This window comes from Psammomys obesus, unplaced genomic scaffold, assembly GCF_907164565.1.
Source record: "Psammomys obesus unplaced genomic scaffold, mPsaObe1.curated_primary_1811, whole genome shotgun sequence".
Classification (NCBI taxonomy): Eukaryota; Metazoa; Chordata; class Mammalia; order Rodentia; family Muridae; genus Psammomys; species Psammomys obesus.
Genome location: NW_026585580.1, coordinates 14676091 through 14700855, shown reverse-complemented (window position 1 = coordinate 14700855; position 24765 = coordinate 14676091). Strand labels below are relative to the sequence as shown.

The window sequence follows — 24765 nt, the reverse complement described above, 5'->3', positions numbered from 1 at the left end:
TGTTTGTTCCTGCGCATCTTGTTCTTTGATGATAGGCCTCTGTCAACTTTTTTACATTTAATTTTGCAGGGGGCAGGGGTTGGGTTGTACATATCCACGCAGCCACACACATGTGGAGGTCAGAGGACAAACTGTAGGAATCAGGCCTTTCCTTTCACCACACAGGCCCCTGACTCCAGTGCAGGCCTTCATGCCTGGGGTCAAGCACACATACCTACAGATTCATCCCTTTGACCCAGTTTTCTAAACTTCCTTTTAAGATTTTTCTTTGAGAGATGGGTTTAAATAATTAGTTTTCATTATTAAATATAACCAGTGTAGAGGAAAGGAGAATGTTTGGTGCCATTACGGGACTCTGAAGTCATGCTGCCATCGTCCTGGCCTCCAGCACGCCTCATGTTTCTGAGATAGTGTGGTGCCTAGTGTTTCCTCAGCTTGACACAAGCTAAAGTCAGAAGGGAGGGCACCTCAGTTGACAAAATGCCTCCCTAAGAGCCACACACAGGGCATTTTCTTCCCTGTGATTAATGGGGAACCCCAGCCCACGTGGGGAGTGCAGTACCTGGGTCTACCAGAAGGCAGGCTGAGCAAGCCCGTAAGCAGCGCCCTCTGTGGCCTCTGCCTCAGCTCCTCCTCCAGGTCCTGCCCTGACCTCCTTCCGTGATGGACTACAATGTACAAGCCAAGTAAAGCATTTCCTCCCCAAGTTGCTGTGTGGCCACGGTGTTCCGTCACAGCGCTGGAAGCGCTAAGACAGATCCCCTCTCACCTGCCCCAGAGGAACTTACTGCGCTCCCCCTGCCACACTGTGCGCCCTAGGTTTGCCTCCTTGGACTTGGTGAGCTTGGCCTGTCCCGTTGTTGCACCTAGAATTAAGTGGTTGTTACAAGGACAACATGGTGCAGGCACAGGAAAGAGTTGATTAAACACTAAAAGTCACCATTTATCTTCAGTTAGGGAATTGTGTGTGTGTGTTCACAGGTGAGTGCATGTGTGCCTGCATGTGTGAATTCCAGGGATCAAACTCAGATTGTCAGGATTTAGGACAAGTGCTCTTACCTGCCGGGCCACCTTGCCGGCCCCTCATCCAGTAAATGTCCGAGTAGCTCTTACTTCGAGAATTACACTTGCCCTCATGAATGCAAAGGAAATGGCAAGGCTGACCAAATAACACATCTCTGCATTTCCTGGAGAAACAAGACGCAGCTGCTTCAGCCTTTCAGCAGAGGCTCCGACCAGCCACTGTCCAGGGACCTTCCACACTCAGCCTGTATCATTGGTCCTCTCGTCCTGGGGCTTCCACGTTCGCCACCGCCTCTTCTGCTGCCAGCTTCGCCCTCCCCAGCATGCAGCAGCCACAAGCTTCCAAATGTCTGAGTCAGTAAATCCCTCTATAGTCAAATGCATGCACGCATGCACACACAACCTGTCTGTGGTCCAAGGTTGAAGCTCCCACAAAGACAAGTCCTCATCACGCGCTGGCTGACTTCTCATGGAATTTTTCCTCCTCAAAGGGGATCATTTAAGGTGAGGGTGCTGGTTGGTAAAGACCTGGATCCTGTAGCTTGGTGATGAGCTGAGTGGGGACACTGAACTCTGCCAGCTTGATGGTATGACAGAGGAAGTGTCTTCCCCTCTGCATTAGCTCAGCACCGCCACCCTCCAGGGATCTAATCTGCATCTGTGTGGAAAGAGTGGTGACCTTCCCTGGAGAAGCTACTGACAAAGACATTGTGGCCAGCCCACACCCAATGTGGCCCTGAGGTGACTATCCTGGAGAAGCCCGAGTTTTCTAGTTCATAAAGCAGAGCTGGGCAAGTATGCACAGGGACGGAATTTAAGGGCATGGGGTCAAGGCAGAAAGAACAAAGCTAAATCAGACTAATTGACTAATGTGGATCCATTAGACAGACATGCTGGGTTTAATGTTGCTGTTTATCTCATTGGTCAGCCAAAACATGGATCAAAAGGTAGTCTACTGCATGTGTGTCGAGAGGGCTGTAGTGGCGCCTGGTGTCCCCTGGTTTTCAGATGGTGGAGAGAGCCAAAGGCTCAAAGTTAGAGTCTTGAAGCCGATCACCAGTATTTGGAGGAAGGGATAATACAGGATAGAAAGTAGGGTCATTCCTCAGGCTAGGACAGCTCAAAGGGCTGTCCAGTCTGTCAGCACGCTGCGTATGAGGCACTTAGACAGTCGGTCCAGCTGGATGTCCACAGGATCTAGAAGCTAAGCAAGGCTGGGAGGGGTCTGGGAATGTAGGTGCCATTAGCTTGAAAGTCCCTTGTTCTACAAGATTGTCATCCTAAGGGACAAGAAAGTTAAAGAGGTCACCCATGGGAGATGGAGGGCAAGAATCAAATCTGAATGGTGAGATGTGTCAGGCAGGACAACAGGAGAGAGAAGTCTGGTCTCGGGGGCCTGGGGTTGGGGAGCAGGGTGGGAACAAGGCGGGGAGGAGGGTGGGCACAAGGAGAGGGAAGCAGTGAAGAGTGGTGCCTGCAGCCATCTCTTGCAGGTTCCCTCCTGCTGTGTTCGGGATCTGGTGTTCTCGTTAGCGGTCTCAGCAGCGTGTTTGTTTGTTGTTTTCCTTAAAGTGGTACAAAGGAGTCACAGATGAACACTGGCCTTCTAGGCCCCTGGTGATCACGAAGGGATCCAAAGTGTGTGTTCGCAGGTGGGGGTGGGGTGAGGGTGAGGACAGTGATGTTCTCAGGCTGCACCTCAGGGACCCGGGCCGTAACGTGGGTGGTGAGAGCAGTAGATTACTGCCCACTTACCAGAAGTTAGCCCAGAGTAGCCCAGAGTGGAGTGTGCCCTGGGGTACAGCAGGCGGGCCCCCTCCCCCGCCCTCCCACCTAGCGTCACCCATGAGCCCCTAAGAATGGTACAGCGACCCTGGGGCTTATCCTGGCACTGACAGTGGTGTGTGGTCAGTCCTGGCCAGGGCCCTCTGCCTGCAGGGATCCCGCTGGGAGCGGGAGACGGGTAACTGCACGTTTCCATCGCTACCACCTCATCTGCTCAGTGCTCATGGGAATAAAGTCCCCAGATTTTCCTTTTCCTCTTTAAAGGGTAGTCTGTTTTTATATCTGCTGCCCTAACCTTAAACACTAGCTCGTGCACACTCAAGAGCTCAGGACTCTCCAATTTCAGGGCCGCTCAGGGCCTCTGGGGAGAGCGTGTATTTACTGAACTGATAAGACAGCTCAGTAAGACTGTCTGCTGCCAAGCCTGATGACCTGGGTTCAGTCCCAAGAGTGTGGGCACACCGCCCGCACAGTGAACAAACAAACAAGATAAGTAAATTAACAGTACTAAAGTGTACAAGCATAACCACAGAACCCTGAAGGCGGCTGCTCCTGCCTCTGGGGTCCCTCAGGCTGGACCATGGGGCTGACTCTGCGGCCCCCACCTTTGGCCCTCAGTTGTCCTCACCGCAGGCTCCTCGAGACCCTAGCGCTTCCTCGAAGGAGTTTTCCACCCCCCAACAGTGTCCGCCCTACAACTTCCTGGGAACTCATCTTCTCATGGAGGGCTAGGAAAGAGACACTGGGCGGGGCTGGGGGAGAATTTGTCTTTCTCCACAGGGAGGGTTCGGGCCTTACCTGTCAGGGTCCCAGAGGGGCCACCCCAGAGTACAGCAGCCATGTAGCCATGTATCAGGCTAGTGCCCACGCTGAGGGCGTCTCTTCCTCCATTTGACAGGACACTGGCAGCCCTTTAGAATGACAGAGCAGGCCACACCACCTCTCACAAAGCTCCTCACGAAGTCGCTCCTCGGCATGAGGGAAACCCACTGTGACCAGTTCTTCCTGACGACCCTCTATCCAAACTGGGCTCCAGCCTGCCATTCCCTGTCATGAGCTGGAGGGTTTACTCATTAGAACAACCTGCAGTGACCAACAGCCTTTCACGTCGGTTCACCTCAGAAAAATCGAGAATGGGCGCTCCATCATCTACCCCATTGTGGCTTCCTCGAATGCATCCCCTTGTGTGTACATGTGTATGTGACTTATGTGTAAACACATATGTGCGTGCATGCACACGTGGACGTGCATGCATGTGGAGGCCAGAAATCACCATGAGGTATCTTCCTCGGCTACTCTCTACCCTTCTTTCTGAGAGGCCTATGAGCTTGGAGCTCCCTGACTCAGCTAGGCTGTCTGACTGGCCGGCAGGCTCCACAGTGGGGTCCCACATTCACGCCAAAGCACCCAGAATTCACGTGAGTGCTGGGGATCCAACCTCACATCCTCACGCTTTCGTGACGAGAACACCTCTCCAGTACTGTGTGTTTATCCTAGGGTTGAGAGAAGGGGCCACTCAGAACCTAGCCAATTTAGTACAGCCCGTGCCTGTCCACAGGAGCGCCATCCAGCTGGCCCGGGTGCAGAACACAGGGGAAGGGCCTGGAGACCGCCCACTGGATGGCGCATCAAGACTGGACAGGGCCCCTGCAATCCAAGCAGAGGTGGAGACGAGGACTCGTGGGCCAGGCTGGGTGATGAGCTGACTGGAACTGGCCAGCTCTGGATCCCGAGAGACCCTGCTGCAATAAGTGAAGAATGACAGGAAGACATCTGACACGAACCCCTGGCCCCCACGTCCGCTACACAGACACACGTGGGCACACACCCATGAGAACATACGTGCATACACATAAGAAACATGAAATGCTAACAACACTGCAAGTGAGAACAGAAGGAGGCTGAACAAGAACAGCCCGGCACACTGTGGAGCAGGACAGCCCACGGGGTTGGACAGCCCGCTCTGTGCCCTGAGGGAGCTGGCGCACACCAGGCCCAGCCCTCCAACACGGGCACGCTGACCGTTTCAGAAAAAGGGTGTGCTCACCCATCTGTGCCATCCTTAGCAGGGAAGCCAAAACTCGACTTTAGAACAAACATCAAGTGGAGCGAGACATTAATTACAAAAACATTTAAGGTTTCTGTAGCCCCAACATAGACAAAGCCAAAACGCAGCTAACCAACATCTTTAAAATCTGCAACCCACGAATATTTATTAAAGATCGGACGTCATACAAACACGTGTCAGGAGAGCAGACTTGATGTACGGAGGCTGAAGTGAGACTCCGTTCCCCAGGCCTGTGAGGAGACAGCACCGGCTGCCAGTGCAGTCAGTGCCCCCAGCTGCGGTAACGGGGCAGAGGCAGACAGCTGCACGTCCTTCCACTGGTTTTAAGCATTTCCGGGGCAACGACTGGACACATGTTCCTGAGATGCAGAGACTCACCTCACTGTGCCTTTGACACAGCTGCTGTACGAACACTCAGCAAGTCATACCACGGAGTGCCCGCAGGCGGCGATAGCTGGGCTCAGTCAGGGAGAGGAAACAACGGACACTTAGGAACACACACTACCCGGGTCCTCGCAGCCACCTTCTGAGGAACTGTGCCACTGCCCACAGTTGGCACACACGAAACAGCCTCAGACATGTCGAGCAAGGTGCTGACCCGTGAGAGGCAGAACCCAGAACTGGGTCTGGGGCTGTCTGCCCCCAATCTTAACCACACCCGAATTTGAATTAACTACAAACATGGTTTAAAAGACCTTACTTTCTTCTGACCCCCGATTACCAGCCTACGAATCCTGGCACCCAAGCCCAGTGGTCCAACGTGCCAGTGTGGTGCTGGCTGCAGGAGCTCCATCCAGTGAAGGATAGTGAATCAAGGGAGACCAAGTGTAATGTTCTGGTCAGTTTTTATTATTTGTCATTCTAAAGACAAGCACATTTACAGCATACATGGCTTTCAATGAGCCAAGGATATATAAAACAGGAAGTATATGTTCATATATATTAATACTGTCCCAAACAAATAAATAAAGAAAAGTATTTAAATGCACTAAGCTTGGCAAATACAAGTGTGGGCATAAACAGTGCTGTACAATGTTTTTACATCTTTAAAGGAGAGTAAAGGCAGCTGTGCTGCAGGAGCTCTGACAGGGTCCGCCTGGAGTTCCGGGGGTCCAGACAGCGCACATTCCTTGTAAATGGGGACAGACACTGGACGGAACATCTGTTTTGTGGAAACCTGTGAAACCCTTTTCCTCCTACTGGGAACAGCTCGGTATCCTGCGGCCAGCCAGGAGCTGCATGTGCCTGTGCCTTCCTGGCTAGCCTAGGACATGTGATGCGCCGGAAGCCAGTCACAATGCCTTCAGAGAAAACACTGAAGCCACAATCTTTTCTGTGATTATCCAAGTCTTAAGAGTGTTACAATGATTCATATTATAAAACAGAAATTGAGAAAATAATTCACATGCAAAGCCGCTGGCAGGCGACTCATATTCCCTTTATAAGTGTGGATAAGTAATGCCCTCAGGACAGAAAGAAAAACTGGAGAACATGGGAAACATTTAACTCTAAAATCCAAAGGAATTTTTCAAAAAGGCAGTGATGTCAAGATGAGAAAAAAAAAAAAAATGAAACTAAAAACTTAAGAGTGAATGAAGCGACAGAGTGGAAAAGGCTTGGGCAGCCACACAAGGCCCAGCTGTCTTTACTGGGGACTGGGTCAGCCTCAGAACCATCGGAAGCCAGCAGAGTGGTGTGGAGCTGCCCTGCCCTACCTCCCAGCAGGCACCATGAGACAGGAGGCTGTCTCCCAGCTACAAAGGGGTGCCTGCACCCTCCCTGTCCCTTGCCTCAGTGTCCCAGGCCCAAGTTGGTTACATGTTTCTAAAGGAGCCAAAAGCAAAGCAGCTAGACCTCTGCAAGAATTCCACGGTGTCCGCGAGTCATATCAGCATCATGACTCTACTCCATACACGCTTCTTTTTACAGCTTTTAAACAACATGTCAACAGAACTGTAATAAACAGAATTTATAAAACATAGAAACGTCTAAAGAAAAACATCTGCTATGTGCAGACAAGACTCATCATCACCTCATAAAGATGAGCAGACTAAAGTGTGAAGTCCCTCACTCTCCGCCTCATAAGACCCTCTGGGGCTCAATGCAGGGGATAGTTTAACTGTTTCTCAACAGCTGTGTAAGGAGAACAGAACAATTAGCACAAACAAAAGCTAAGATGCTTCCTTTAGACATTCAAACATGATTTATGGTCTTCTAGAAGAGTATCAGAAAGCTCCCAGAGGAACATTTCTTCTGAAAATCTTTACGCTTCTACTGTCTCTATGGCCCTCAATCCCAGACAGCCACCTGACAAGCCAGGATGGAGGTGCTGATGGCCAGAGAAGGAGACACGCCCTGTGGGTGCGGACCTAAACAGGAGGACGAAGAGTCCAGGGACCCCTGGCTGCTTTCAAGCGGACACCTTTCTATGACCTGTGAGGGGCAGGAAGCAGTGTGGGCCCAGCTGAACCCTGGTATGGCTGATCAAGCCTTCCTTCCACTTGGGGGCTCACAGACAGTAGCAGTCTTTGAGGGCCACTGGAACCAGCTTCTCTCATACCATGAAGGTGCTGACTTCTTTCCCCCAGGTTAACATCTGAGTTACCGTCTACTGCTCCGCCGGGGACCTGAAGTTTAAGAGGGTAGGTACTTCCTGCTTTATATCCAGACCTTTGGAAAGTAGATTTTAAATCAGTGCTCAGTTGTGGGTCACTAAGCAGAAAAATAAGTTGGGTGGGCAGGGCCTCGGTGGGTATTTGAAAAAGTCTCCTGGAGTTTTAGACGCACCTAGCTGGCTTCTTCTAGAACTATGACAGGAACTGTGGAGTTACAGCTGAGAGCTATTGTTAAGGGCAGCCATTACTATCCACGCTATTGAGCCACACACGACCCCCTACAGATTCCAACACAAAATCATGCTCCGTAGACTCTTTAGTGAAGTAGTTTTAAAAACACAAAAATAAAAGCCAATCCTTCAGGTCTTCTTGAAGAATCATGTGACACTAGAGGGGACCCACACTGATTACATAGCAGCTAATTAGAGGAAGCCGCGTGTTCATGTCTCTACTTTGCCGTAAGTCCCCTCTGGAGGCCTGTAATGCTTGGGAAAGGCCTTCAGCTGCAGGGAGTTAAATGCGTATTTGCGACTTCCAACATTCTTCATTGTATTTTCTCGTCGACAACCCTCACTGGGGAAAAACAAGCACAAGAAATGACAGCAGTAAAAAAGGAAAAAAGAAAAGACTTAAACTAAGATGGAATGAACTGATTATTTTCATAGCGTTAACAAGAGGTTAATTAAAATGGTTGCTGGACAGCACACACACACAAGATGGAGGTTTCGGAACAAAGCAGGAAGGAAGCGCAAGATGAGCACACGATGGACGCAGCTGTGGGCTGGCAGATCCAGAGCGATGTTGCGTCTAAGCAGACACAATTTTTTAAAGATAGACATGATTTTGTGTGTATCTTGGACTTGGTTATCGGGGTTCCATCCTAACTTGTGGTTCAAAGACTGCCAGGCAGCACACTGGATGCATGGGGATATTTCACGCTTACCATAGCTTCTGAAACACTGTACCTTTGTGTGTTAGCAGAACTGTGACCACCTCAGACCCCACATGCTGACTTTCCTTGCGGAATTCAACAGGCAGCAAAACCACCTGGCTGAGGCGTGAGGCGGCTGCTCTGACATCTGCCTCCACCTAGGGGCAGCTGTCCAAGTGCAAAGCTCCCACATGGGCCCAAACGCTGCCTGCACCAGGTCCTCATAGCTATCAGGCTGCCCTGAGGCTCCACCATCTCCTGGTGGTGCTAGCCGCCATTAGCCAGGTGGGCTGCTCGCATGGTGGCCATTTCTTGTACAAGAACCACTGAACCCAGTGCAAGCCCACAGGTGCTCTGCCCTTAGAGGACTCACTACCAGCACGAATCCCAGCTGCAAGGGAGGCAGGGACGTCACAGCTACCCAGGGTCAAACAGGTGGTGCCCACGAGAATGAAGAGCCAAGTGAGCCTCTGTGGCCCTCAAGGGAGTTCTCGGGGCAACGCTCTGCGGTGGGCGTAAGAGTAACAGCCCACAGTGATTTTGAATATAAATGCCTTTCCACACACAGTAAAACTTGCTATTTTTATAATGTTCAAAGACAAGCAGTGTAATCAAGTGCTTGTCAGGTTCAGTTAAAAAAAAAAAAAACAACAAAAAACCAACCCTTCTGAGAAGTAAAATTTGCAGTTACCAAGAACAGTGATTTGAAAAATGTATTTCAAATTCTAAGACCACATGACATACATTTTAAAAACATAGCAGCTCAAGCCTTTCAAAATGAAAATGGCGGTCCCTTCTCTAAGATCATGTGGAGCAGTTTCTGGTGAGACAATAATGTTTCTTCAAAAGACAGGAAGCCCAGGCAGTTGAGAAAGGCATCTGGCTGCCACTGTTAACGGCTCCTGCCACCTGAGCATGCCCTTGCTCCGGAGCCTCAAGCCTTAGGCTGGACATGTCACCTGAGAACACCAGGGCCACCCCGAGCAAAGGACAGCATGTGCTGAGCACTCGGGGAGCGGGTGAAGGTGTGACTCTACTTACAGCAGAAGGGATGGGTGCTGGGAGGGAGCTGGCTGTGGTCTCTGGGAGCTCCGTTATTAACAGACTGCCTCAGGCCTGGCCTTTCCACCTATGCAGAAGGGACCTCCGACCCACCTATCCAGTAAATGCCAGACAGGAACTCAGAAACTCTTAAAGTCTGTGTTCACACTGACAGAAACTAACTCCATGTTCAGCTGGTTGGTACACTGTACAAGAACACACAGCTTCGGCTCAGATTATGCCTTCAACTTGGTTTTTAAACTAAACCGTGTCTCCCATTATGCTCAATGTGCAGCTGACATGCCTGGTCTGCATGCTGCCACTATCAGTGTGACCTGCTGGAACTTGGGACAAGATCCGCAGAGGTGGTGACGTGTTGCATGCGCTGCAGAGTCCAGCATGAAGACCTGAGGCAGAACACTTTCACTGACAACACTGCTACAGGGTCTTCAGGTGCAATAAAACATGGCAATTCAGGCAGATTTTAGCAAAAGATAGTTATTGTATAGCTCCTGGTTCTTTTTTATTATCTCAAAAATCACTTCATTTCAAAGGCATCAACTTTGGAAATATGAACGGAAACTCTAAAAGGGGTATCCTAAAGACCTCTGGTTTTCCTTTCCTGGGGCGGGGGCTCCCACTTCAGAGTTCACCTGAAGGCCCCAGGCCATTCCACAGCAGACATGGGGGGGGTGCCTTGTGGAAGAACCATGCTCCCGTCTCAGCATCTCTGCCTGAATGACACAGGAGGAAGCAGTGGCAGTCAGCCTAGCGGGAGAACTCACACAGCCACTTTCTAAGGCCAGCTGACGAGAGCACAGAACATGGCTTCTGGCTACTGAGGGTGTCTTAGTGACATTGAAACACAGCATAAAAGATGGGTGTTCTGAAGCCTGGCCTCCCATCTCGCAGGGTGTTAGAGGAGAAAAGGAAATGCAGACCTCAAGCGCCCACTGCTTGGCTTCCTCCAGAGAAGCCCTTGTGTGCCTGGCCACCCAGATGGGGTGCTACACGCTGCTCAACCCCAGAGGTGAGAACAAGGAGCCACACACATGGCCTCCTTTCTGACCCTTCTCTCTCTTACCCAAGGGCAAGGCCACACAGGACAGGAGGGTGGCTGGCAGACCAGTGTCCCCACAAGAGTTCCCTCTGCCTAGGGTTGGGGTGGGGATTTCTCTAAGCAGCCACTGCCTCCTTCTGCTGTGCTATGGTCCTGAAATGAGGCCCCCCCAGAGCTATGGCATCCCAGCCGCTAGGGGCAGAAGGTGCTGTCTCTGCAGTTACGTCCAGAGTTACTCTGTAGGCTTCCCTCACTGCTCTGTGGTCTCTCTCTGTTTGGCCACACCACCACCCTGGAAATGGTTCAGGCCCATGGTATCAGGAGGTATCAACCTAGAGAAAGGAAGGGGCAGCCGCAGGGTGAGGGTGGAAGGAGGCTACGGGCTCTCTCTCCCCTGTGCAAATGAAGCAAGCAAAATGGTCTTGGAGGTTTGAAGCACATGTGCTGAGGTGAAAGGGCATCTATCCAGTATCCCTTTCAAAGGGTCCCTGACTGGACAGGTCTGTCAGGTGGCTAATGTCAGCCAGCAATAGGTGAGACTAAACTAAAGACACCACAGAGCTGCTGCCATGCTTAACCCAGGGGAGACAAGAGCTGCTTAGGTGGAGACAGAGTGAGGCCTGCCCTGGGAAGCCTGCAATGCTCAGCCCTAGAAGGGGACTGCTCTGGTGTGGGTAGGACAGCCTCACCCAGCCCAATTCACAGATTCCGCCCAGCACCGGTGTTCACTGCTAGCTGCCAACGCAACTCCTGGACTCACTCTTTCAGAGGGGGGCAAGTCAGAGAACACCCTCCAAGTAGTCAGGAGGTGTTGGGGACTTCTGGTGGATGGGTCTGTGGGCATGAGGATGTCAAGATGCTGCAGACCCCAGCTCCTCTAACTCACTCCAGGCTTTCCACCAGACTCCTGAGAAGAAATCCCCTTCATCCGACTGAGGGTCAAAAATCAGAAACAACACAAACAAGAAGATGGAGAAGCCACTCACCATTTCTTACACAAGGCTCGTCGGATCTTTCCTGGGTTACGTGGTTATTTTTAGAGAGGACAGTTACTCTCGGCCACGTATGAATGTCAGGGTGACTGGTCATCCTATCTTAGGAGCAGTACCATGTTAAAATTAAGAGTGCTAGCAGCAAAACTCACACTTATCCCTCCTTCTAATGGCTCCGTCTCTCACAACTGCCAAAACTGAAGCCTCATTTTTTTAGAGCATTTTCTTTGATTTTTTTTTTGTTGTTGTTGTTGTTGTTCATTATTAACGTTATTGTATTAGTAAAGAACAAAAAAAATATCTAGACTTTATCTGGAATTAAACATACAATTTTTAAATTAAAAAATGTTATTTTAAGGAAACGTATGTAACTGTCACCGCTCCGTGTATTAAGAGCAACCCTGAAGTCCCATGCGTGTAATCTCTGTGTGCAGGGCTTGGTGGCATGTGCTCCTGTACCCACAGCTGGTTGCTAGCGGAACTAACTAGAAGCGGGGAAGCGTCACTCTGCAAACTGTTTGCTCCTACACTCCCAGGCTCACACTCTGAAAGGAAAGCAGGAAGTACAGTTCCAGGAGACAGGGGCTTCTAGAGAAGCCGGCTGATAAGCTCTTTTTCTCATCATTTTTCTTCAAAAGGCAAGGACGGTTAGCAACACACTGAAGGAATAGCATCAAATATACAAATTCTTCTCAGACAGCATCCCTTTCTCTTGGACCAGGGCACATGAGATGTACAGGTAATAAAATAGTTATACATCAGAAGGTAAGCTATTTGGTACAAGTAATCAATTCCAGGCCAGCTAAAGAATGCAATCACAGGGCACCAGAAGGACATGCCACAAGCACCGAAGACGCTACACAATTGAAACAAACAAGTCCTCTCGATGAAATAATCTGGCAGGTATTTACAGTTCGGAAGAACAAACATCAAACTGTAAGGCATGAGATAGTCCTTGGCAGACCTCGCTTTGACACCTTCCTTCTGTCCAGTTTGGTACACGGTGGCTGGACATATTCGGGCACTTTTGTCTGCCTCGTGACTGATTAATTTTTCATAATGGTACTTATTTGCAACGCAATTTAGTCAGCAGGTATGCTATGCTCAGGAAGAGCCACACAATCAGTAAATTGGGGCTCAGTGCTAGCAAGGGAAGGGAACAGAGGAGGCTGGGGTCTAGCCTCAAGTCCCGCATGGGCACCAGGCCGCTCAAGTTCTTCTGGGTGACTACCTCCCGTGTTCCAATGCTGTGAAAAGGAGAAAGTTGGGAGAAAGGAAAAGAAAAGGGAAAAATAAAAGAAAAAAGAAAGAAAAAAAAAAGACAGACACATGCAATGGGTTTGACGCAAAAGTATGGGGAGAAAGGAGAACCAAAAGATAAGATTTAAAAAAAAAAAAGTGGAATGAGCCACACAGAAAGAAAAATGAGATGTAGAAAAGGGTGTGAACAGAAAACCAAACAAAACCAGCACAGTTACAGGAAAAAAGGAGAGAAAGAGAAGTGAAAAATAAGAAAAAAATTCTGTAGTCTACCAAAATTAACACATGTAGGCTGAAAGGATGGTTTTCCATGTTCACCCTCTCTCGATGGCCAAGCATAGCTCCATGCTGCCCGCCACACCCCATGCTGTAGATGAGCATCTCTGAGAAGCAAGCTGAACATGAAGAACCATGGGCTTTGACCTTCTCACGGTGCCTGCGGAGGGCAGGTACAATGGATTCGCCACACAAATCAAGTCATTTGGCTGGTGTCAGTCCAGTGCAGTGTCCTCTCCCACCTGCCTCGAGCCTCAGCCTGCGTGTCGTAGGGGAAAGCAACCCCGCCTCCAGCTTTGTAAGATGCTGGTCTAGAAGGTCACCCCTCACAATGGAGTCAACAGAATCCACAATGGAAAAATCTAAAACGTTCCGGGGGCTGAGTGTAGCTCAGTGGTCAACTATGCTAACTGGTTGGCACTAGGCCCTGGGCTCAAGCCCAACTACCAAAAAAGTAAAAGACTGCTGGGGCTGGGTGGCATGCGGAAGCGCATGACTGCGGACCACTGTCCCTCTCCAGCCAACAGCAGCACTAAGGCAGACTCCTCTCAGGGCATGGCAGGCACTCTGAAGGGACAGCTTCAGATGGCAGGCAGGGGCTTGAGGTGCCTTCCATGGCCGTGGAAGCCGAGAGCTCTGGACGGGCCCTGCCAGGATATGCTTTTCTGACGGGAAGCTGTACAAGCTGGCAAGCACTGACTGATGACCACAGTGCCGGCTGGGGCTGCCTGGTGGGCCGCTGCGGCTGCCCGGGGGGGACCTGCTGTTTGATGACTTTGTTCCTAACGTGGGGCAGAGGGCCACCTCTGCCATTATCCTCTGCCCCAGCCAGGGGATGCTGGCTCTGCCCATGTGGCTTACAGGAACTGATTAGGTGAAATTAGACCCCACTGCACATTCCTATACACCGGGGCCTTGAGAGGGGCCCAGGTACAAGAATGCGTGGTGCATTCCGTGCACACACGCCGTGGTGTGGTGTGAGGTGGGTGCCTGTGTGCGTGTGTGCATGTATGTGTACATGCATGCCTCCAGGGGTCAGTACAGTGTCAGCCCTGCTCCCATCTCACAGTCTGCTCTCTCTTCCGGTAAGACACACTCGAGAAAGCAAGGGAACCAAACGCACTCGGCACTGGATGTCGCTGGGACGCCCGCTGCAGTGCTGGTCACCACTGTGGCCGCACAATGTGTCTTCACCACGCGTGCTAATCCAGAAAACACAGACTTTGGGTATGACTGTGTCACCCGAAAACAAAGGCACCTCAGGGTCAGCAGAGGGCAGTGGTGAACACTCTTACTGAGCTGAGCACAGAGGGGCGGGCAGACACTTTGTTTCATATTTAATGGCTGCTAAAAATAAATCATTAAACTAAAGTGTGTCCATGTAGGGATTTTAGATTCCATAAAACTCTGTGGTTAAAGACGGAGTTGGTTGAATGAGACACAGAGAGAGAGCAGGAAATATGTTCATTTCTTACGTCACTCCTTGCTCACGATCTCAGGGTCCTTATTTCCGAAACAGTAGGACAGGACAACCCTAACCGAATAGCCTGTGAGCTGACAAGGGCAGGGGGAATGACGCTGCCAGACCCTGAGCCGGCGCAGCTTACTGCCTCGTATTCAAACTGCTGGAGAGCTGCAGAGATGTCGGACCTTCAGCCCAAAGAATGGCCTGTCACATGGGATGTTACACTCGAGCTGACGTGCCACGCTCCAAGAGAATCACGTGTTGATGGGCTGAGCCCCAGAGCAAGGCATGCTCAAGACGGGACTTTAGTGGAGTGGCTGACCAGGGCTCTGGCTTCATCAATAAGCTGACAGGAGATGTGAGTGCTGGGGCCTGGTTGGAGGGTGAGTGCCAGTAGAGTGTCTTTAAACTCTTTTAAATTATGTCTATTCGTTGTGTACTCATGTGCCGGAGTGTGCAGGGTTGGGTGGGGCGCTGTGACTGGCAGGGGCTGGTTGGCCCGCCATGTAGATCCCAGAGGTCAAGCTCAGGTCATCACGCTTGGTGGCAAGCCCCTTTAGCCATGAGCCATCTCAGCAGCCCTGACACCGGTTTTGACAGGTTCCTACAGCTGTATAATGAATGTTGGCCGTGCTCACACCCAGCGGCCCTCTTCTTCCCTGGGATCCCTTATCAACAAGGGTCCTTCCTCCTTTCCTGCCCTCATTCCATGTGTGGCCCACTTGCTTAAGTTAGAGTTTCTTCAGAGTGTGGATGGGAGTTTACTGGAGCAAGCGCAAAGGCATGTGGCTTTCACAGGTGCAGCTAGGCCTAGGCCTGTGTCTGTCCTGCTCAGCGTGTGTCCTGCTCCCTGTGAAGTGAGCGTCTGGGCTCTGCCATGCCCTTCTGCTAGGAGACTTCCTCACCAGAGTCAAGAAAAAAAGCTGCAAAACCTCTTAGGCTCTGAACAGAATCCTCCCCTTCTCCTTTCTTGGGTATTCTGTCTATCAAGCAACACTCAAATTTGTACTGAAGAAACGGGATACTATAATTATACTGGATCATCAGACTCAGAAAAGTTACAAGAGTCCAGAGAAGCAGCCTAAAAAAAAAAAAAAAAAAGAAAAAAGGAAGAAAGAAAAGAAAAGAAAAGAAAAAAAAAAAAAAAAAAAAAAAAAGAAAACCCTTAGAACTCTGCCATAAGCAGAGTGTAATGGGCACTTCGGAGGTTGAGATGCCCAGAATGCCAAACAAAATGGGGAAATGGGGACGGTCAAGCCTCTGTGAGGTTTCTTTCAGACGGGAACACACTCAGCCGGAAGCCGGACTGGAGGCCATGCACGCTCTATCTGTCCCCGTGCCCGTGGACAGTAGAAACAATTGCCAGAAGGCTATCAGAACAGCCCACTAAGTAAGAAGCTGCATGGGTGCTGCTTGCTGCTTTTAGCCAGGTTAGTGGTAAGAACTGAGACTGAGAAGCAGAACCGAAGGGTCTGAAAACTTTCAAATTTGCCCAGAATGAGGCACAGGTAAAGCTGGGCCAAGGGAGTTGTGGCTCCTCACAGACTGGACCTTGTGTGTTGGAGATATGGGCCCAGCTGTTGGGCCCCACTGAGAGGAAACTGGAATATGAGGACTCCGCTTCTTCAGTAGATTAATCCACTGACTGGGCCATAATTTATTGCATCATTACTGTGGTCCCTAGGCCTGTACCTTTGAAGGACACTGGTTCCAGCCTCTGCCGTACAACCAGAGGAACTCCTGTCTGGCTTCCTCACTCCCTCAGCAGCAGACATCTGTGGGTCATGAGATCAACTGCATGGTTAATACAGACCAGCTGCCACAACACCGGCTGTGGAGGCTGAAAGGCTGCTGTGTGCAGATTCTGGACACAGAGCTTTAGTGCCCCCAGGACTCTGACACCTTTCCATCACTAGGGACAGAGGCATGGACTGATGAACCTTAACAGAGAGGTTCAAATGAACTTGGAGACAGAACAGGAACAGAATGGTGCCAGTTTTGCTACTATCAAGAGGCATGAGCTAGGTGTCCCTCTGTGCACTGTGAGAAGGTCAAATGGCAGAAACATACAGAAAGGATAAGAGAATTGAACGCTTTAAAGAATTTGGTGAGAGGACAAACGATGCAGAACATTCAGTAGAAGTGACTGTTGGAAACGACACTTGAACAGCATTGGTGAGTACATCAAAGGAGACAGGAGAACCAGGTTTCTTATCCTTTCTTTTGGTATGCGAGGTAGGGAGCTCCCCAGCAGTGCTTGAAACAAGGCATCCATCAACAGAGGACAATCTGAATTCTGGCTTTCATTCTGCAAACACATCTGCTGCCTCAGAGTCAGGACATCATTAGGGGAAGGTGGCCAGGGCACACAGACAGCTATCGCCATGGAACACTCACTGGACATTTTGCTCCTGAGAGCAAACTCTGTCCACTACTGGAGAGGTAGCGGAGCAGACCGGTGCCACCTCCAGGCACGGTACTTCCCTGACTGTGGAAGTATACGACACATACATACATACTACGTAAAAGCAGCTGCCTGCTGAGAAAGCGTGGACCCTAGCCCCCCCACGGCCAGGTGGCTCCCCAGCCTTGTGGAACTGTCTGACCCCAAGCCTGCCCACCACTCTACTGGGTCAGTCCAGTTCTGCTCAAGGAGAGTGCTGGCTTGTCCCCTTGGCCTCCGAAGAGGACACTGCCTGAGTTTGACAGACCAGTAGTTTGCGTAGTGGTCAAACTCAACTGTGCTGGAAGTTTGGGGCCCCATGTGGGGCAGGGGCATGGCCCATCTGCAGCCTACACAGCGAAGGGAGTGGCTGGGTGGGCACAGCCTGGCAGCAGCCCTCACTCACCTGCGCATGCACTCCAGGGCTTGTGTGAAGACCTGAGGGGCCATGCCGTGTTCGTGCTGCAGGATCAGGCACTGCTCCAGCGTCACCGACATGGCTGTGCGGTCCTTGGCACTCTTGCAGCTGGTGAATCGGACCCCATTGAGGCGGCGACAGACCTGCCAACAGGAAACAGACTTGTAGGAAAGTCGGCAGACAGGCAGCACCCTCAAGGGGAGGGAGCCCCCACCGCCGTGACAAGAACACCAACGACACTGCTCCCAGCCTGACTGCTTGGCTCTCCAGCCCTGTGTCCTGCTGACCTTAGGTATCAGAACCTAAGGTAACCCCAAAGAAGAGTCCTCGGAGGGCCTGCCACCTGAGTTCACCTCTGCCTCCCACAGCCATCCCTCACGGGAACCTGTTCCTTGTGTGTTCTTCCAAGGGACATTCCTTCTAGAGACTTCTGGACATCATTGTTTTGCACTGGGCCTTAGTAAGTCATGCTGGGCCTTCTTGGCACACCCAGCCCAAGGAATGAGGACACAGGATAATCCAGCCAAGGAAAGCTACTGCCACACACAGGGTCCCCTTGTCCCTGGACAGGCCGGCATGACTCCTCTCCCGAGGCAAGAACACTGGGGCATGTCCTTTCATTTCTAGATACACCCCTAGACTCACGGCTCCACACTGTAGCCCGTGGCACAGGAAGGGGTCTGCAGTGTTTGTAGACTCCCAGCCCAATCTGCAGCCAGCTCCAGGGCTCTGCCTGGGTCTCCCTGCCTAGGCAACGATCACCTAGACCTGACTGAGGGTTTTTCAGCTGGCCGGCTGGGACTCTGTTCATATATAGGAAGGAAAAGAAGACTCCGAAAACGGACAGCTCTGAGGGACGCAGCGTCTAAGCGGTACGGCTCGCTGCCCCATACCCACTGCCCCACAGGTGACCATATGGACAACATGAAGTGAGATATACAGAGGTCCCTGAGAAGTCCACAGCCCTGAATCTAAGCTTCCATGGCTTGGGCTCAACTAGGAACAGGAACGGAAGGTGTGTTTTCTGACTTGACAGGGAGGGTCAGCTGCCCTCACGACTAACTGATGACCGTTGTGTGGCATGCAACAGACAGAGTGCCTCGGTCTCTAAATAAGGCATGCATGAATGTGTGCATGGGTGAAGCCGTCAGTCACCGTGCTAAGAATGGATCAGCGAGGGAAGGCCCTGTCATTGCTCAGCGCCCATCTCTGTCACCCTCTGGACTGTGTGCTGGCTCTCAGAAGCTCACAGAGGCACCTATGAAAGGGGCTGTCACTAGAGCAGTTCCCTCAAGCTAACAGAAAGGGGCGCTCCCCTGCTCTGCTGCAAAGACCCAAGAGAAGGCGTGTCCTCCTGTGTTTCCATCTCATTTCATGGACCCAGCCCAACAATGTCAAACTAGACCCCAGACTAGGAGAGTGGGAAAAGGCAGCCTGAACCTTGTGAGGACTTTTGTTACTTGCTGTTTCCAAGTAAGTGTCACTGTAATTGCAAGCTCAAAAGGCAGCCTAGCTGGACAAAGAAGCTCCACAGGGGACCCATCCCGAGTCTCCCACAGCTGGGCTGCTGTGGAGGAGGAAGAGACTGTGTGTGGACAATGTCCACTCTCTAAAGTTTCATTCCACAATCGCCTCAGCAGCCACAGCTATCAGCAACTCACATGTAAAGCTCACCTGAGAAGGGGGCTACCACAAGGACGCCCTAACCCAGGCTCCAGCAGCAACTGGGGTGGTCCAGCAAGCACCAGGCCAGGTTGGTAGGTTGGAGGGAGTGCCTGGATTCCAGAACTGGCCAGGAGATACTGCCATGAGCATGAAGGGCACACAAGTGACTGACTAACTGCTCAGGTGCCCCGGCTCGTAGTGGAGCCGTGGGAATCCCTGACTAAAGTTCTGAGAAAATCCTAGCAGGGCAGGTGCTTGGGCAATGAGGAGGTCTGCCTAGCAATGCAGAGTAAGAACTCGCTAAGCAGCTATGAGAAATAGACAGTCTCCCCTGGCACTGCTCAAGCCCGGGCAAGCGAAGGTCTTGGCTTCGATCAAAAGACTATCTAGACTTCTTAAAAGAGGACACATCAGCCTGGCTGGCAATGTCACAGGAACACGTTCCAGGTCTGTGTGGGAATCCAGGCAGCCTTTTGGAGTGAACTCCTGGGCAAAGATGCTCAGTGTCTCCCAGCACTGCCGGAGCTAGGTGGTGACCTTCCCTGTGTGCTGCGTAAGTGCTGCGTAAGAGGGGTCTGCGCTCTCCCTGCTGGCTGAGGCGCTGGTCTGTCTTCACTACGGTGAGTGACAGGGCACACGGTGACTGCCCTACACGAGGGCGAGTACCTCAGCAGCTTGCCAGAGGATGTCCACGTTCTTATTCTTGCGCGCATGGACGTTCTGTCCTAGAAACCGCAGCAGCTCCGGCAGGCAGGTCTGACTCCGAGAGCGAGGGAGACCTGGAAGAGAAGGGAAGTCCATGGAAGAGCGGCCACCCACAAATAGCCACTGCAGGCATTTTCCTGCCTCGCAGCAGGCAGGGGAGGAAGGTGTTTGCAGACTTGAACAGCGCTGCCAGGATGCTGAGCCCTGAGCTTCTTTCACTGCTATCAGCTCCACTGTCAAAGTGAAGAGACTTTCTCTCGTTGGCTTTCCCAAGAGGCTGGAGACAGGCATGCCAAAGGACTGTAGCAACTCAAGAGCCGCCTACCCCTCTAGGGGGCAGTGAGCAAGACGTGAGGGCGAGCTGTCAGGTCTCCAAACTGACCTCGGGGACGCAAAATGCTTAGAATAGTGGGTGCTGACTAGCGAGTGGATGGAAACCTTTGGAGAGTCTGGAAGTGCAGCCTATGAGACCTCAACTTACACTTGAAGGAAGAATTTCTGAATGGCCAGAGATGTCTAACCCCGCTCCTAACAGCTCCCCTCTTCCACTGTGGGAGTTTCCAGGCCCTTGTACGACCTCCTCACCTGCCATGTCATCTTGCTTCACCCAAAAAATCTGGGACGAAAATTAAAGACAAGGCGACCATTTCTGAAGGTATTGTGGAATTTTTCACACACATATTATAAAGAGAAGGGCCTCAAGGTCATGGCTTCGGTAACACGTGCCTGGTCCACACAGCAGCTATGATCAGATCAGATAATCCTCAGGAAAAGGAGACAGAGCCCTTGGCATAAGGCAAGGACTTGATGCATGTTTTTATTAGTGAGCACTAAGGATGAACGGGAGGACGCCTACCTGAAGACCTGCAATTGAGTCCTGGAAGGGACTAGAGGCTACAGACATTTCTGGAACATTATGCGTGCTGGCAAGTTTCATAGCAAGCCAGCTAGAGTTGTTTTTGGAAGAGAAAATGCCTCTACCAGAGGCAAGCCCGCGGTACATTTTTTGGTTGACAATTGATGTGGATGTGGGAGGCCCACCCTGTTGTGGGTGATGTCACCCTGGGCTGGTGGTCCTGGATTCTCTGGGAAAGCAGGCTGAGAAAGTCATGGGGAACAAGCCAATAGGCTACACTCCTCCCTGGCTTCCGAATCAGTTCCTAATCCAGGTTCCTGCTTTGAGTTCCTACCCTAACTTCCTTTGATGATGCCCTGTGGTGCGGAAGCAGAAGCTGAAATAGCCCTTTTTCTCCCCGAGCTGCTTTTGGTCATGGTGTAATATCATGGCAATAGAAACCCTAACTAGGACACTGTGAAAGTATCAATATGCTTAAAGTCCATCTTACTCTATGTGCCAGGGACAGAAATACATGGATAGCTTGTGTATCCAAGCCCTGGACTGTCTCCAAGGCCTCTCGTGCACACAGGTGCTCAGCAGGTGCACACAGTCTGCCATGGGATGGACCAAGGAGGCTCAACACAGCAGCAGAAAGCACTACAGCGTGTACAGCAGAAGAGGGGCGGGGGCTGCAGCATCAGAGCAGCTTTCCTGAGTGGGGCTCAGGCCAGGCAAATGGGACATGCACACAGGAGAGGGGCAGAGAAGGAATAGCTCAGAGACATGCGTGTAGGGATCTGTGCACACATATTAATGGACGCTACGCTGCAGTAGGATGCGCTGGGCAGAAAGCAGGGAGCTGGAGCTCAGGCAGCCAGAATGAGGACTGCACACGCAGCGTGGAGCATGATGGGTGAAGGAACACTCACAGTCCTCTGGCAAAACTTCCTTAAACTGCTCAAAGTAGGAATTTAACCGCACCAAACTCTCGATGTTGATAACTTCTTGTAAGGATGTATCTCCGAACCTTGGGGAGAATGAGAACATCAGCAGAAGGCCTTGTCATTGTCAACATTGAAAACTGCAAGAGATCTTAGGGTTCGGCTCTCCTAGGCAGATACGCTGCCCGTCCAAACCCCAAATCTCTCTTTCCTTCCTAAAGCTAGCTCCACAGCACTGGGACAAACTATGAGCAGAAGCCACTGTAACTCACTGCAGGTGTGCCTAAGAGTACACCGGCCCAGCACCCCACTTGCTACAGTTTGGTAAGACATCTCTCCCATGCAAGCGCACATGAAGGCTTGGGCTCTGGGCACTACTGAGGGGTGATTGGATCCTGATGGATTCACCGATGGGTCCCAGCTAAATGCTCTGTAGGAGCCGGGACCCAGCTGGAGGAAGAGGACACTGGGCTACATCTTTGAAGGATTGCCCCTACCCTCTGGCCCTTCCCTCCTGTCTCCTGCACACCATGGGGTTAGCTACTTTGCTCCACCGTATGTTTCTACACCATGATTTTCTGCCTTTCCATGCACAGGCTGAGGTGCAGTGGCTCAGAACCACAGCCTGAAACTTCTGAAATCATAAGCCAAAATAAATCTTTACTCCTGAAGGTGTTTTTTTGTTTTGTCTTGTTTTGTTTTGTTTTTTGTCTTCGTAAAGGTATTTTCTCACATCGATGAAGAATGATGCTGAAAGGCCCACTGGTAGCCACAAGCTTTCTTCCTGGAGTTCTTGTGTTTTCCTGCCTCACAGGCCCCCAGAAAAAGGGACAGCAGTGGGGGGCAGTAAATGAGCAGACTGTGCTGGGACCTAAAAGCATCCTCTGCTGTATGAACACTAACTGTCCTGCTAGGCTAGCCTGGGACCTTCTCTTTCCTCATCATAGGTCTGACCTGTGCCAACTATATGCTGTAAGAATGCCTACTGAATGCCCGAGATAAGTAGTGGATGCTACCTGCAAGGAAGGGGCTAAACAGTGAAAGAGAAAATAGAAAGAAAAAAAAAAAAGTTCTGCCATTGTGCCCTCAGCACACTGCTCTAGGACTCAGTGCTCTACTGCCCGCATTAGCTCAGAGGCAGTAACCCCTCCTACTCAACACACTCTTCACCTGGTGCCCACACGGCCCTGTGTGGCAGACACCTGCTCCCTGGAGGTGGGGGCGTGTCCCCTCATCTGGGAAGCAAAGCAAACTCACTAGCTTGCTGCTGGAGCAAGCAGACAAACCAAGCCAATCCTGCTCACTCTTCAGCTCCAGCTGAAATGCACATGACCCTTCTCTCCCCTCCCTCCCCTTCCCTCCCTTTCCTCTCCTTCCTCCTCTTCCTCCCCTCCCCTCTCCTCCCCTCCCTTCAGGGCCCTGGACTTGTCCTCTGCAGAGACCGCTCAGCAGCAGCTGGATGCAGGGAGTGCTATTTTCTCTCCGGAGACACCTCCCCTCCCGCTGCAGCCCCCACAGGAGGCCACTCTGCTCAAAATAGACTCTTCTAGCTCCTGCCTCAGAGGGGGTGGGAGGGTCTGCCTTTTGCGCTGGAACCTCCGGTGGTTCGCCATCTGCTCTGCACATGACCTTCCCGATGTCCTGAGCTTAGTGAAGGCGCCAGCCCACTTGTCCAGTCTGGAAGCCAAGGCCAGTCTGCTTATTCTTCATGCTACTTGCGTCTTCATTTGCACCAGGCTCCTCTCACCCAGATCCACAGCACTGCCCTGGGGCCCGGCCTCGTCAGCAACAGCCTCACATCTACCTCGGATCCGTTCCACCCATGGCCAGAATATGACCTACTCAACATGTAAATCTGAGCATGTCCTGCTCTAAAACGTTGTACCACATCCCCCAGTAAGCACATTGCATTTCCTCACACCCACAGCCCCCCCCCCCCACTGCCCGGGCACCAGCACGCACCTCTCAGCCAGCGTCTGCTGCTCGTTGATGCCCACGTTGAAGAGCACTGGCTGCACCCGCAGCAGCATGCCGCTCTGGATCTCTCGGGGCAGCGAGTCGAACAGTGGGCCTGGCAGAGGGATCCTTACGTTAAAGCCATCACTAGCGGAGAGAGGACACACAGGGTGAGGTCAGGACACAGAGCAGGACACAGATGAAAGCACAATTCAGAGCCCTGGGTTCCGTGGTTCAGTGCCCACTCGGACCTTTAAGGAGAAGTTATGAACTTGACCTGGGTAGGGGCCGTGGTTTAAAAGAGTAAGATAAAGTAAAAGTGAAGACAGAGCAGTGTGTAATCCATGAGACAAACACAAGCGAAAGCATGCTGCTGACCGGAGCATTTCCGGGGATCACGTACCGGTTTCCTGTGATGACGGGCAGCATGTCCGCCGACGCATTCGACGCAGCCTGGGTGACTTTGAAGGTCACGTTCCTCAGGTCCATGATTCCAAGGCTCATGTCCTCCAGCATGGCCAGCTCCTCTCCTGAACAGCAGAGAGAAGCGTGATGTCAAGGCCTGCTACTCTCCCAGGACGTGTGTGGACTGGGGGCTCAGGGCATGGGTGGGAGGACGTTCCCCGAGCCACTCCCTCAACACAGTGCTCTGTGAGAGAGTGTGTGTGGACTGCATAACAACACTGCACATGTCACTGGTGGAAATGAGCTTTCTGTGCATGGAGCCTCCAAACCCCACGCCAGCTCCCCAGGAATGGGAAGAGAAATGGTAAAATGACTTTGCTGTGGCCACCTCCTTCCTCCACCTGGGGCTGGATACCTGGCCAAGAACCCATAATCCCAAGATGAACAAATGCTCTTTCTAAAGGGTCCATTTTCACCTGCTTGGTAGAGGTAAAGAAAAAAAAGTCCGGGGGAGGAGTCTCCCTAAAGGACGATTCAGAATCAACTTTTAAGTTTTCAGCTGCCCCTTCTCTTTGATGCAGCAACTCTCCTCCCCAGCCAGAGGAATGAGCTCGGGTAATTTAAATGTCTTCAGCACACAGGTGTCAGCAGAGATTTAGTGGAGGAGATGAGAAGCAACCCAAGTATCACCCCTGCTCACTCTACAAACCTTTAGGCACGTAGCATCGCCATTGCCAACCAAGGGGTGTGCAGAACTGCACAGGGCTATCCCCTGGTTCTTTACCACACATCCCGGGGATGTGCCAACTCATCTGGGATCTGGAAGGGAGGCTGCTAGAGGCACACACGGAACCACCCTCGGGCCCTGGGCTGGCGGT

At 51.6% G+C, this 24765-nt stretch overlaps 1 protein-coding gene across 3 annotated transcripts in view; it reads right to left on the bottom strand.

The window, feature by feature from the left end:
• Nucleotides 1-5714: 5714 nt before the first annotated feature.
• Inpp4a (inositol polyphosphate-4-phosphatase type I A) overlaps nt 5715-24765 on the bottom strand; it is a 44985-nt gene continuing 25934 nt past the window's right edge. For 2 of the 3 annotated variants that reach the window (XM_055607029.1, XM_055607048.1), the window contains exons 15-20: nt 23886-24012; nt 23489-23629; nt 21515-21612; nt 19709-19821; nt 17366-17520; nt 8071-12762 (exon numbers count right to left, since the gene is read on the bottom strand). In XM_055607029.1, coding sequence (XP_055463004.1) covers nt 12582-12762; nt 17366-17520; nt 19709-19821; nt 21515-21612; nt 23489-23629; nt 23886-24012 — 815 coding nt within the window. In that variant the 3' untranslated portion in view covers nt 8071-12581. The other variant, XM_055607038.1, reaches the window with a different exon arrangement.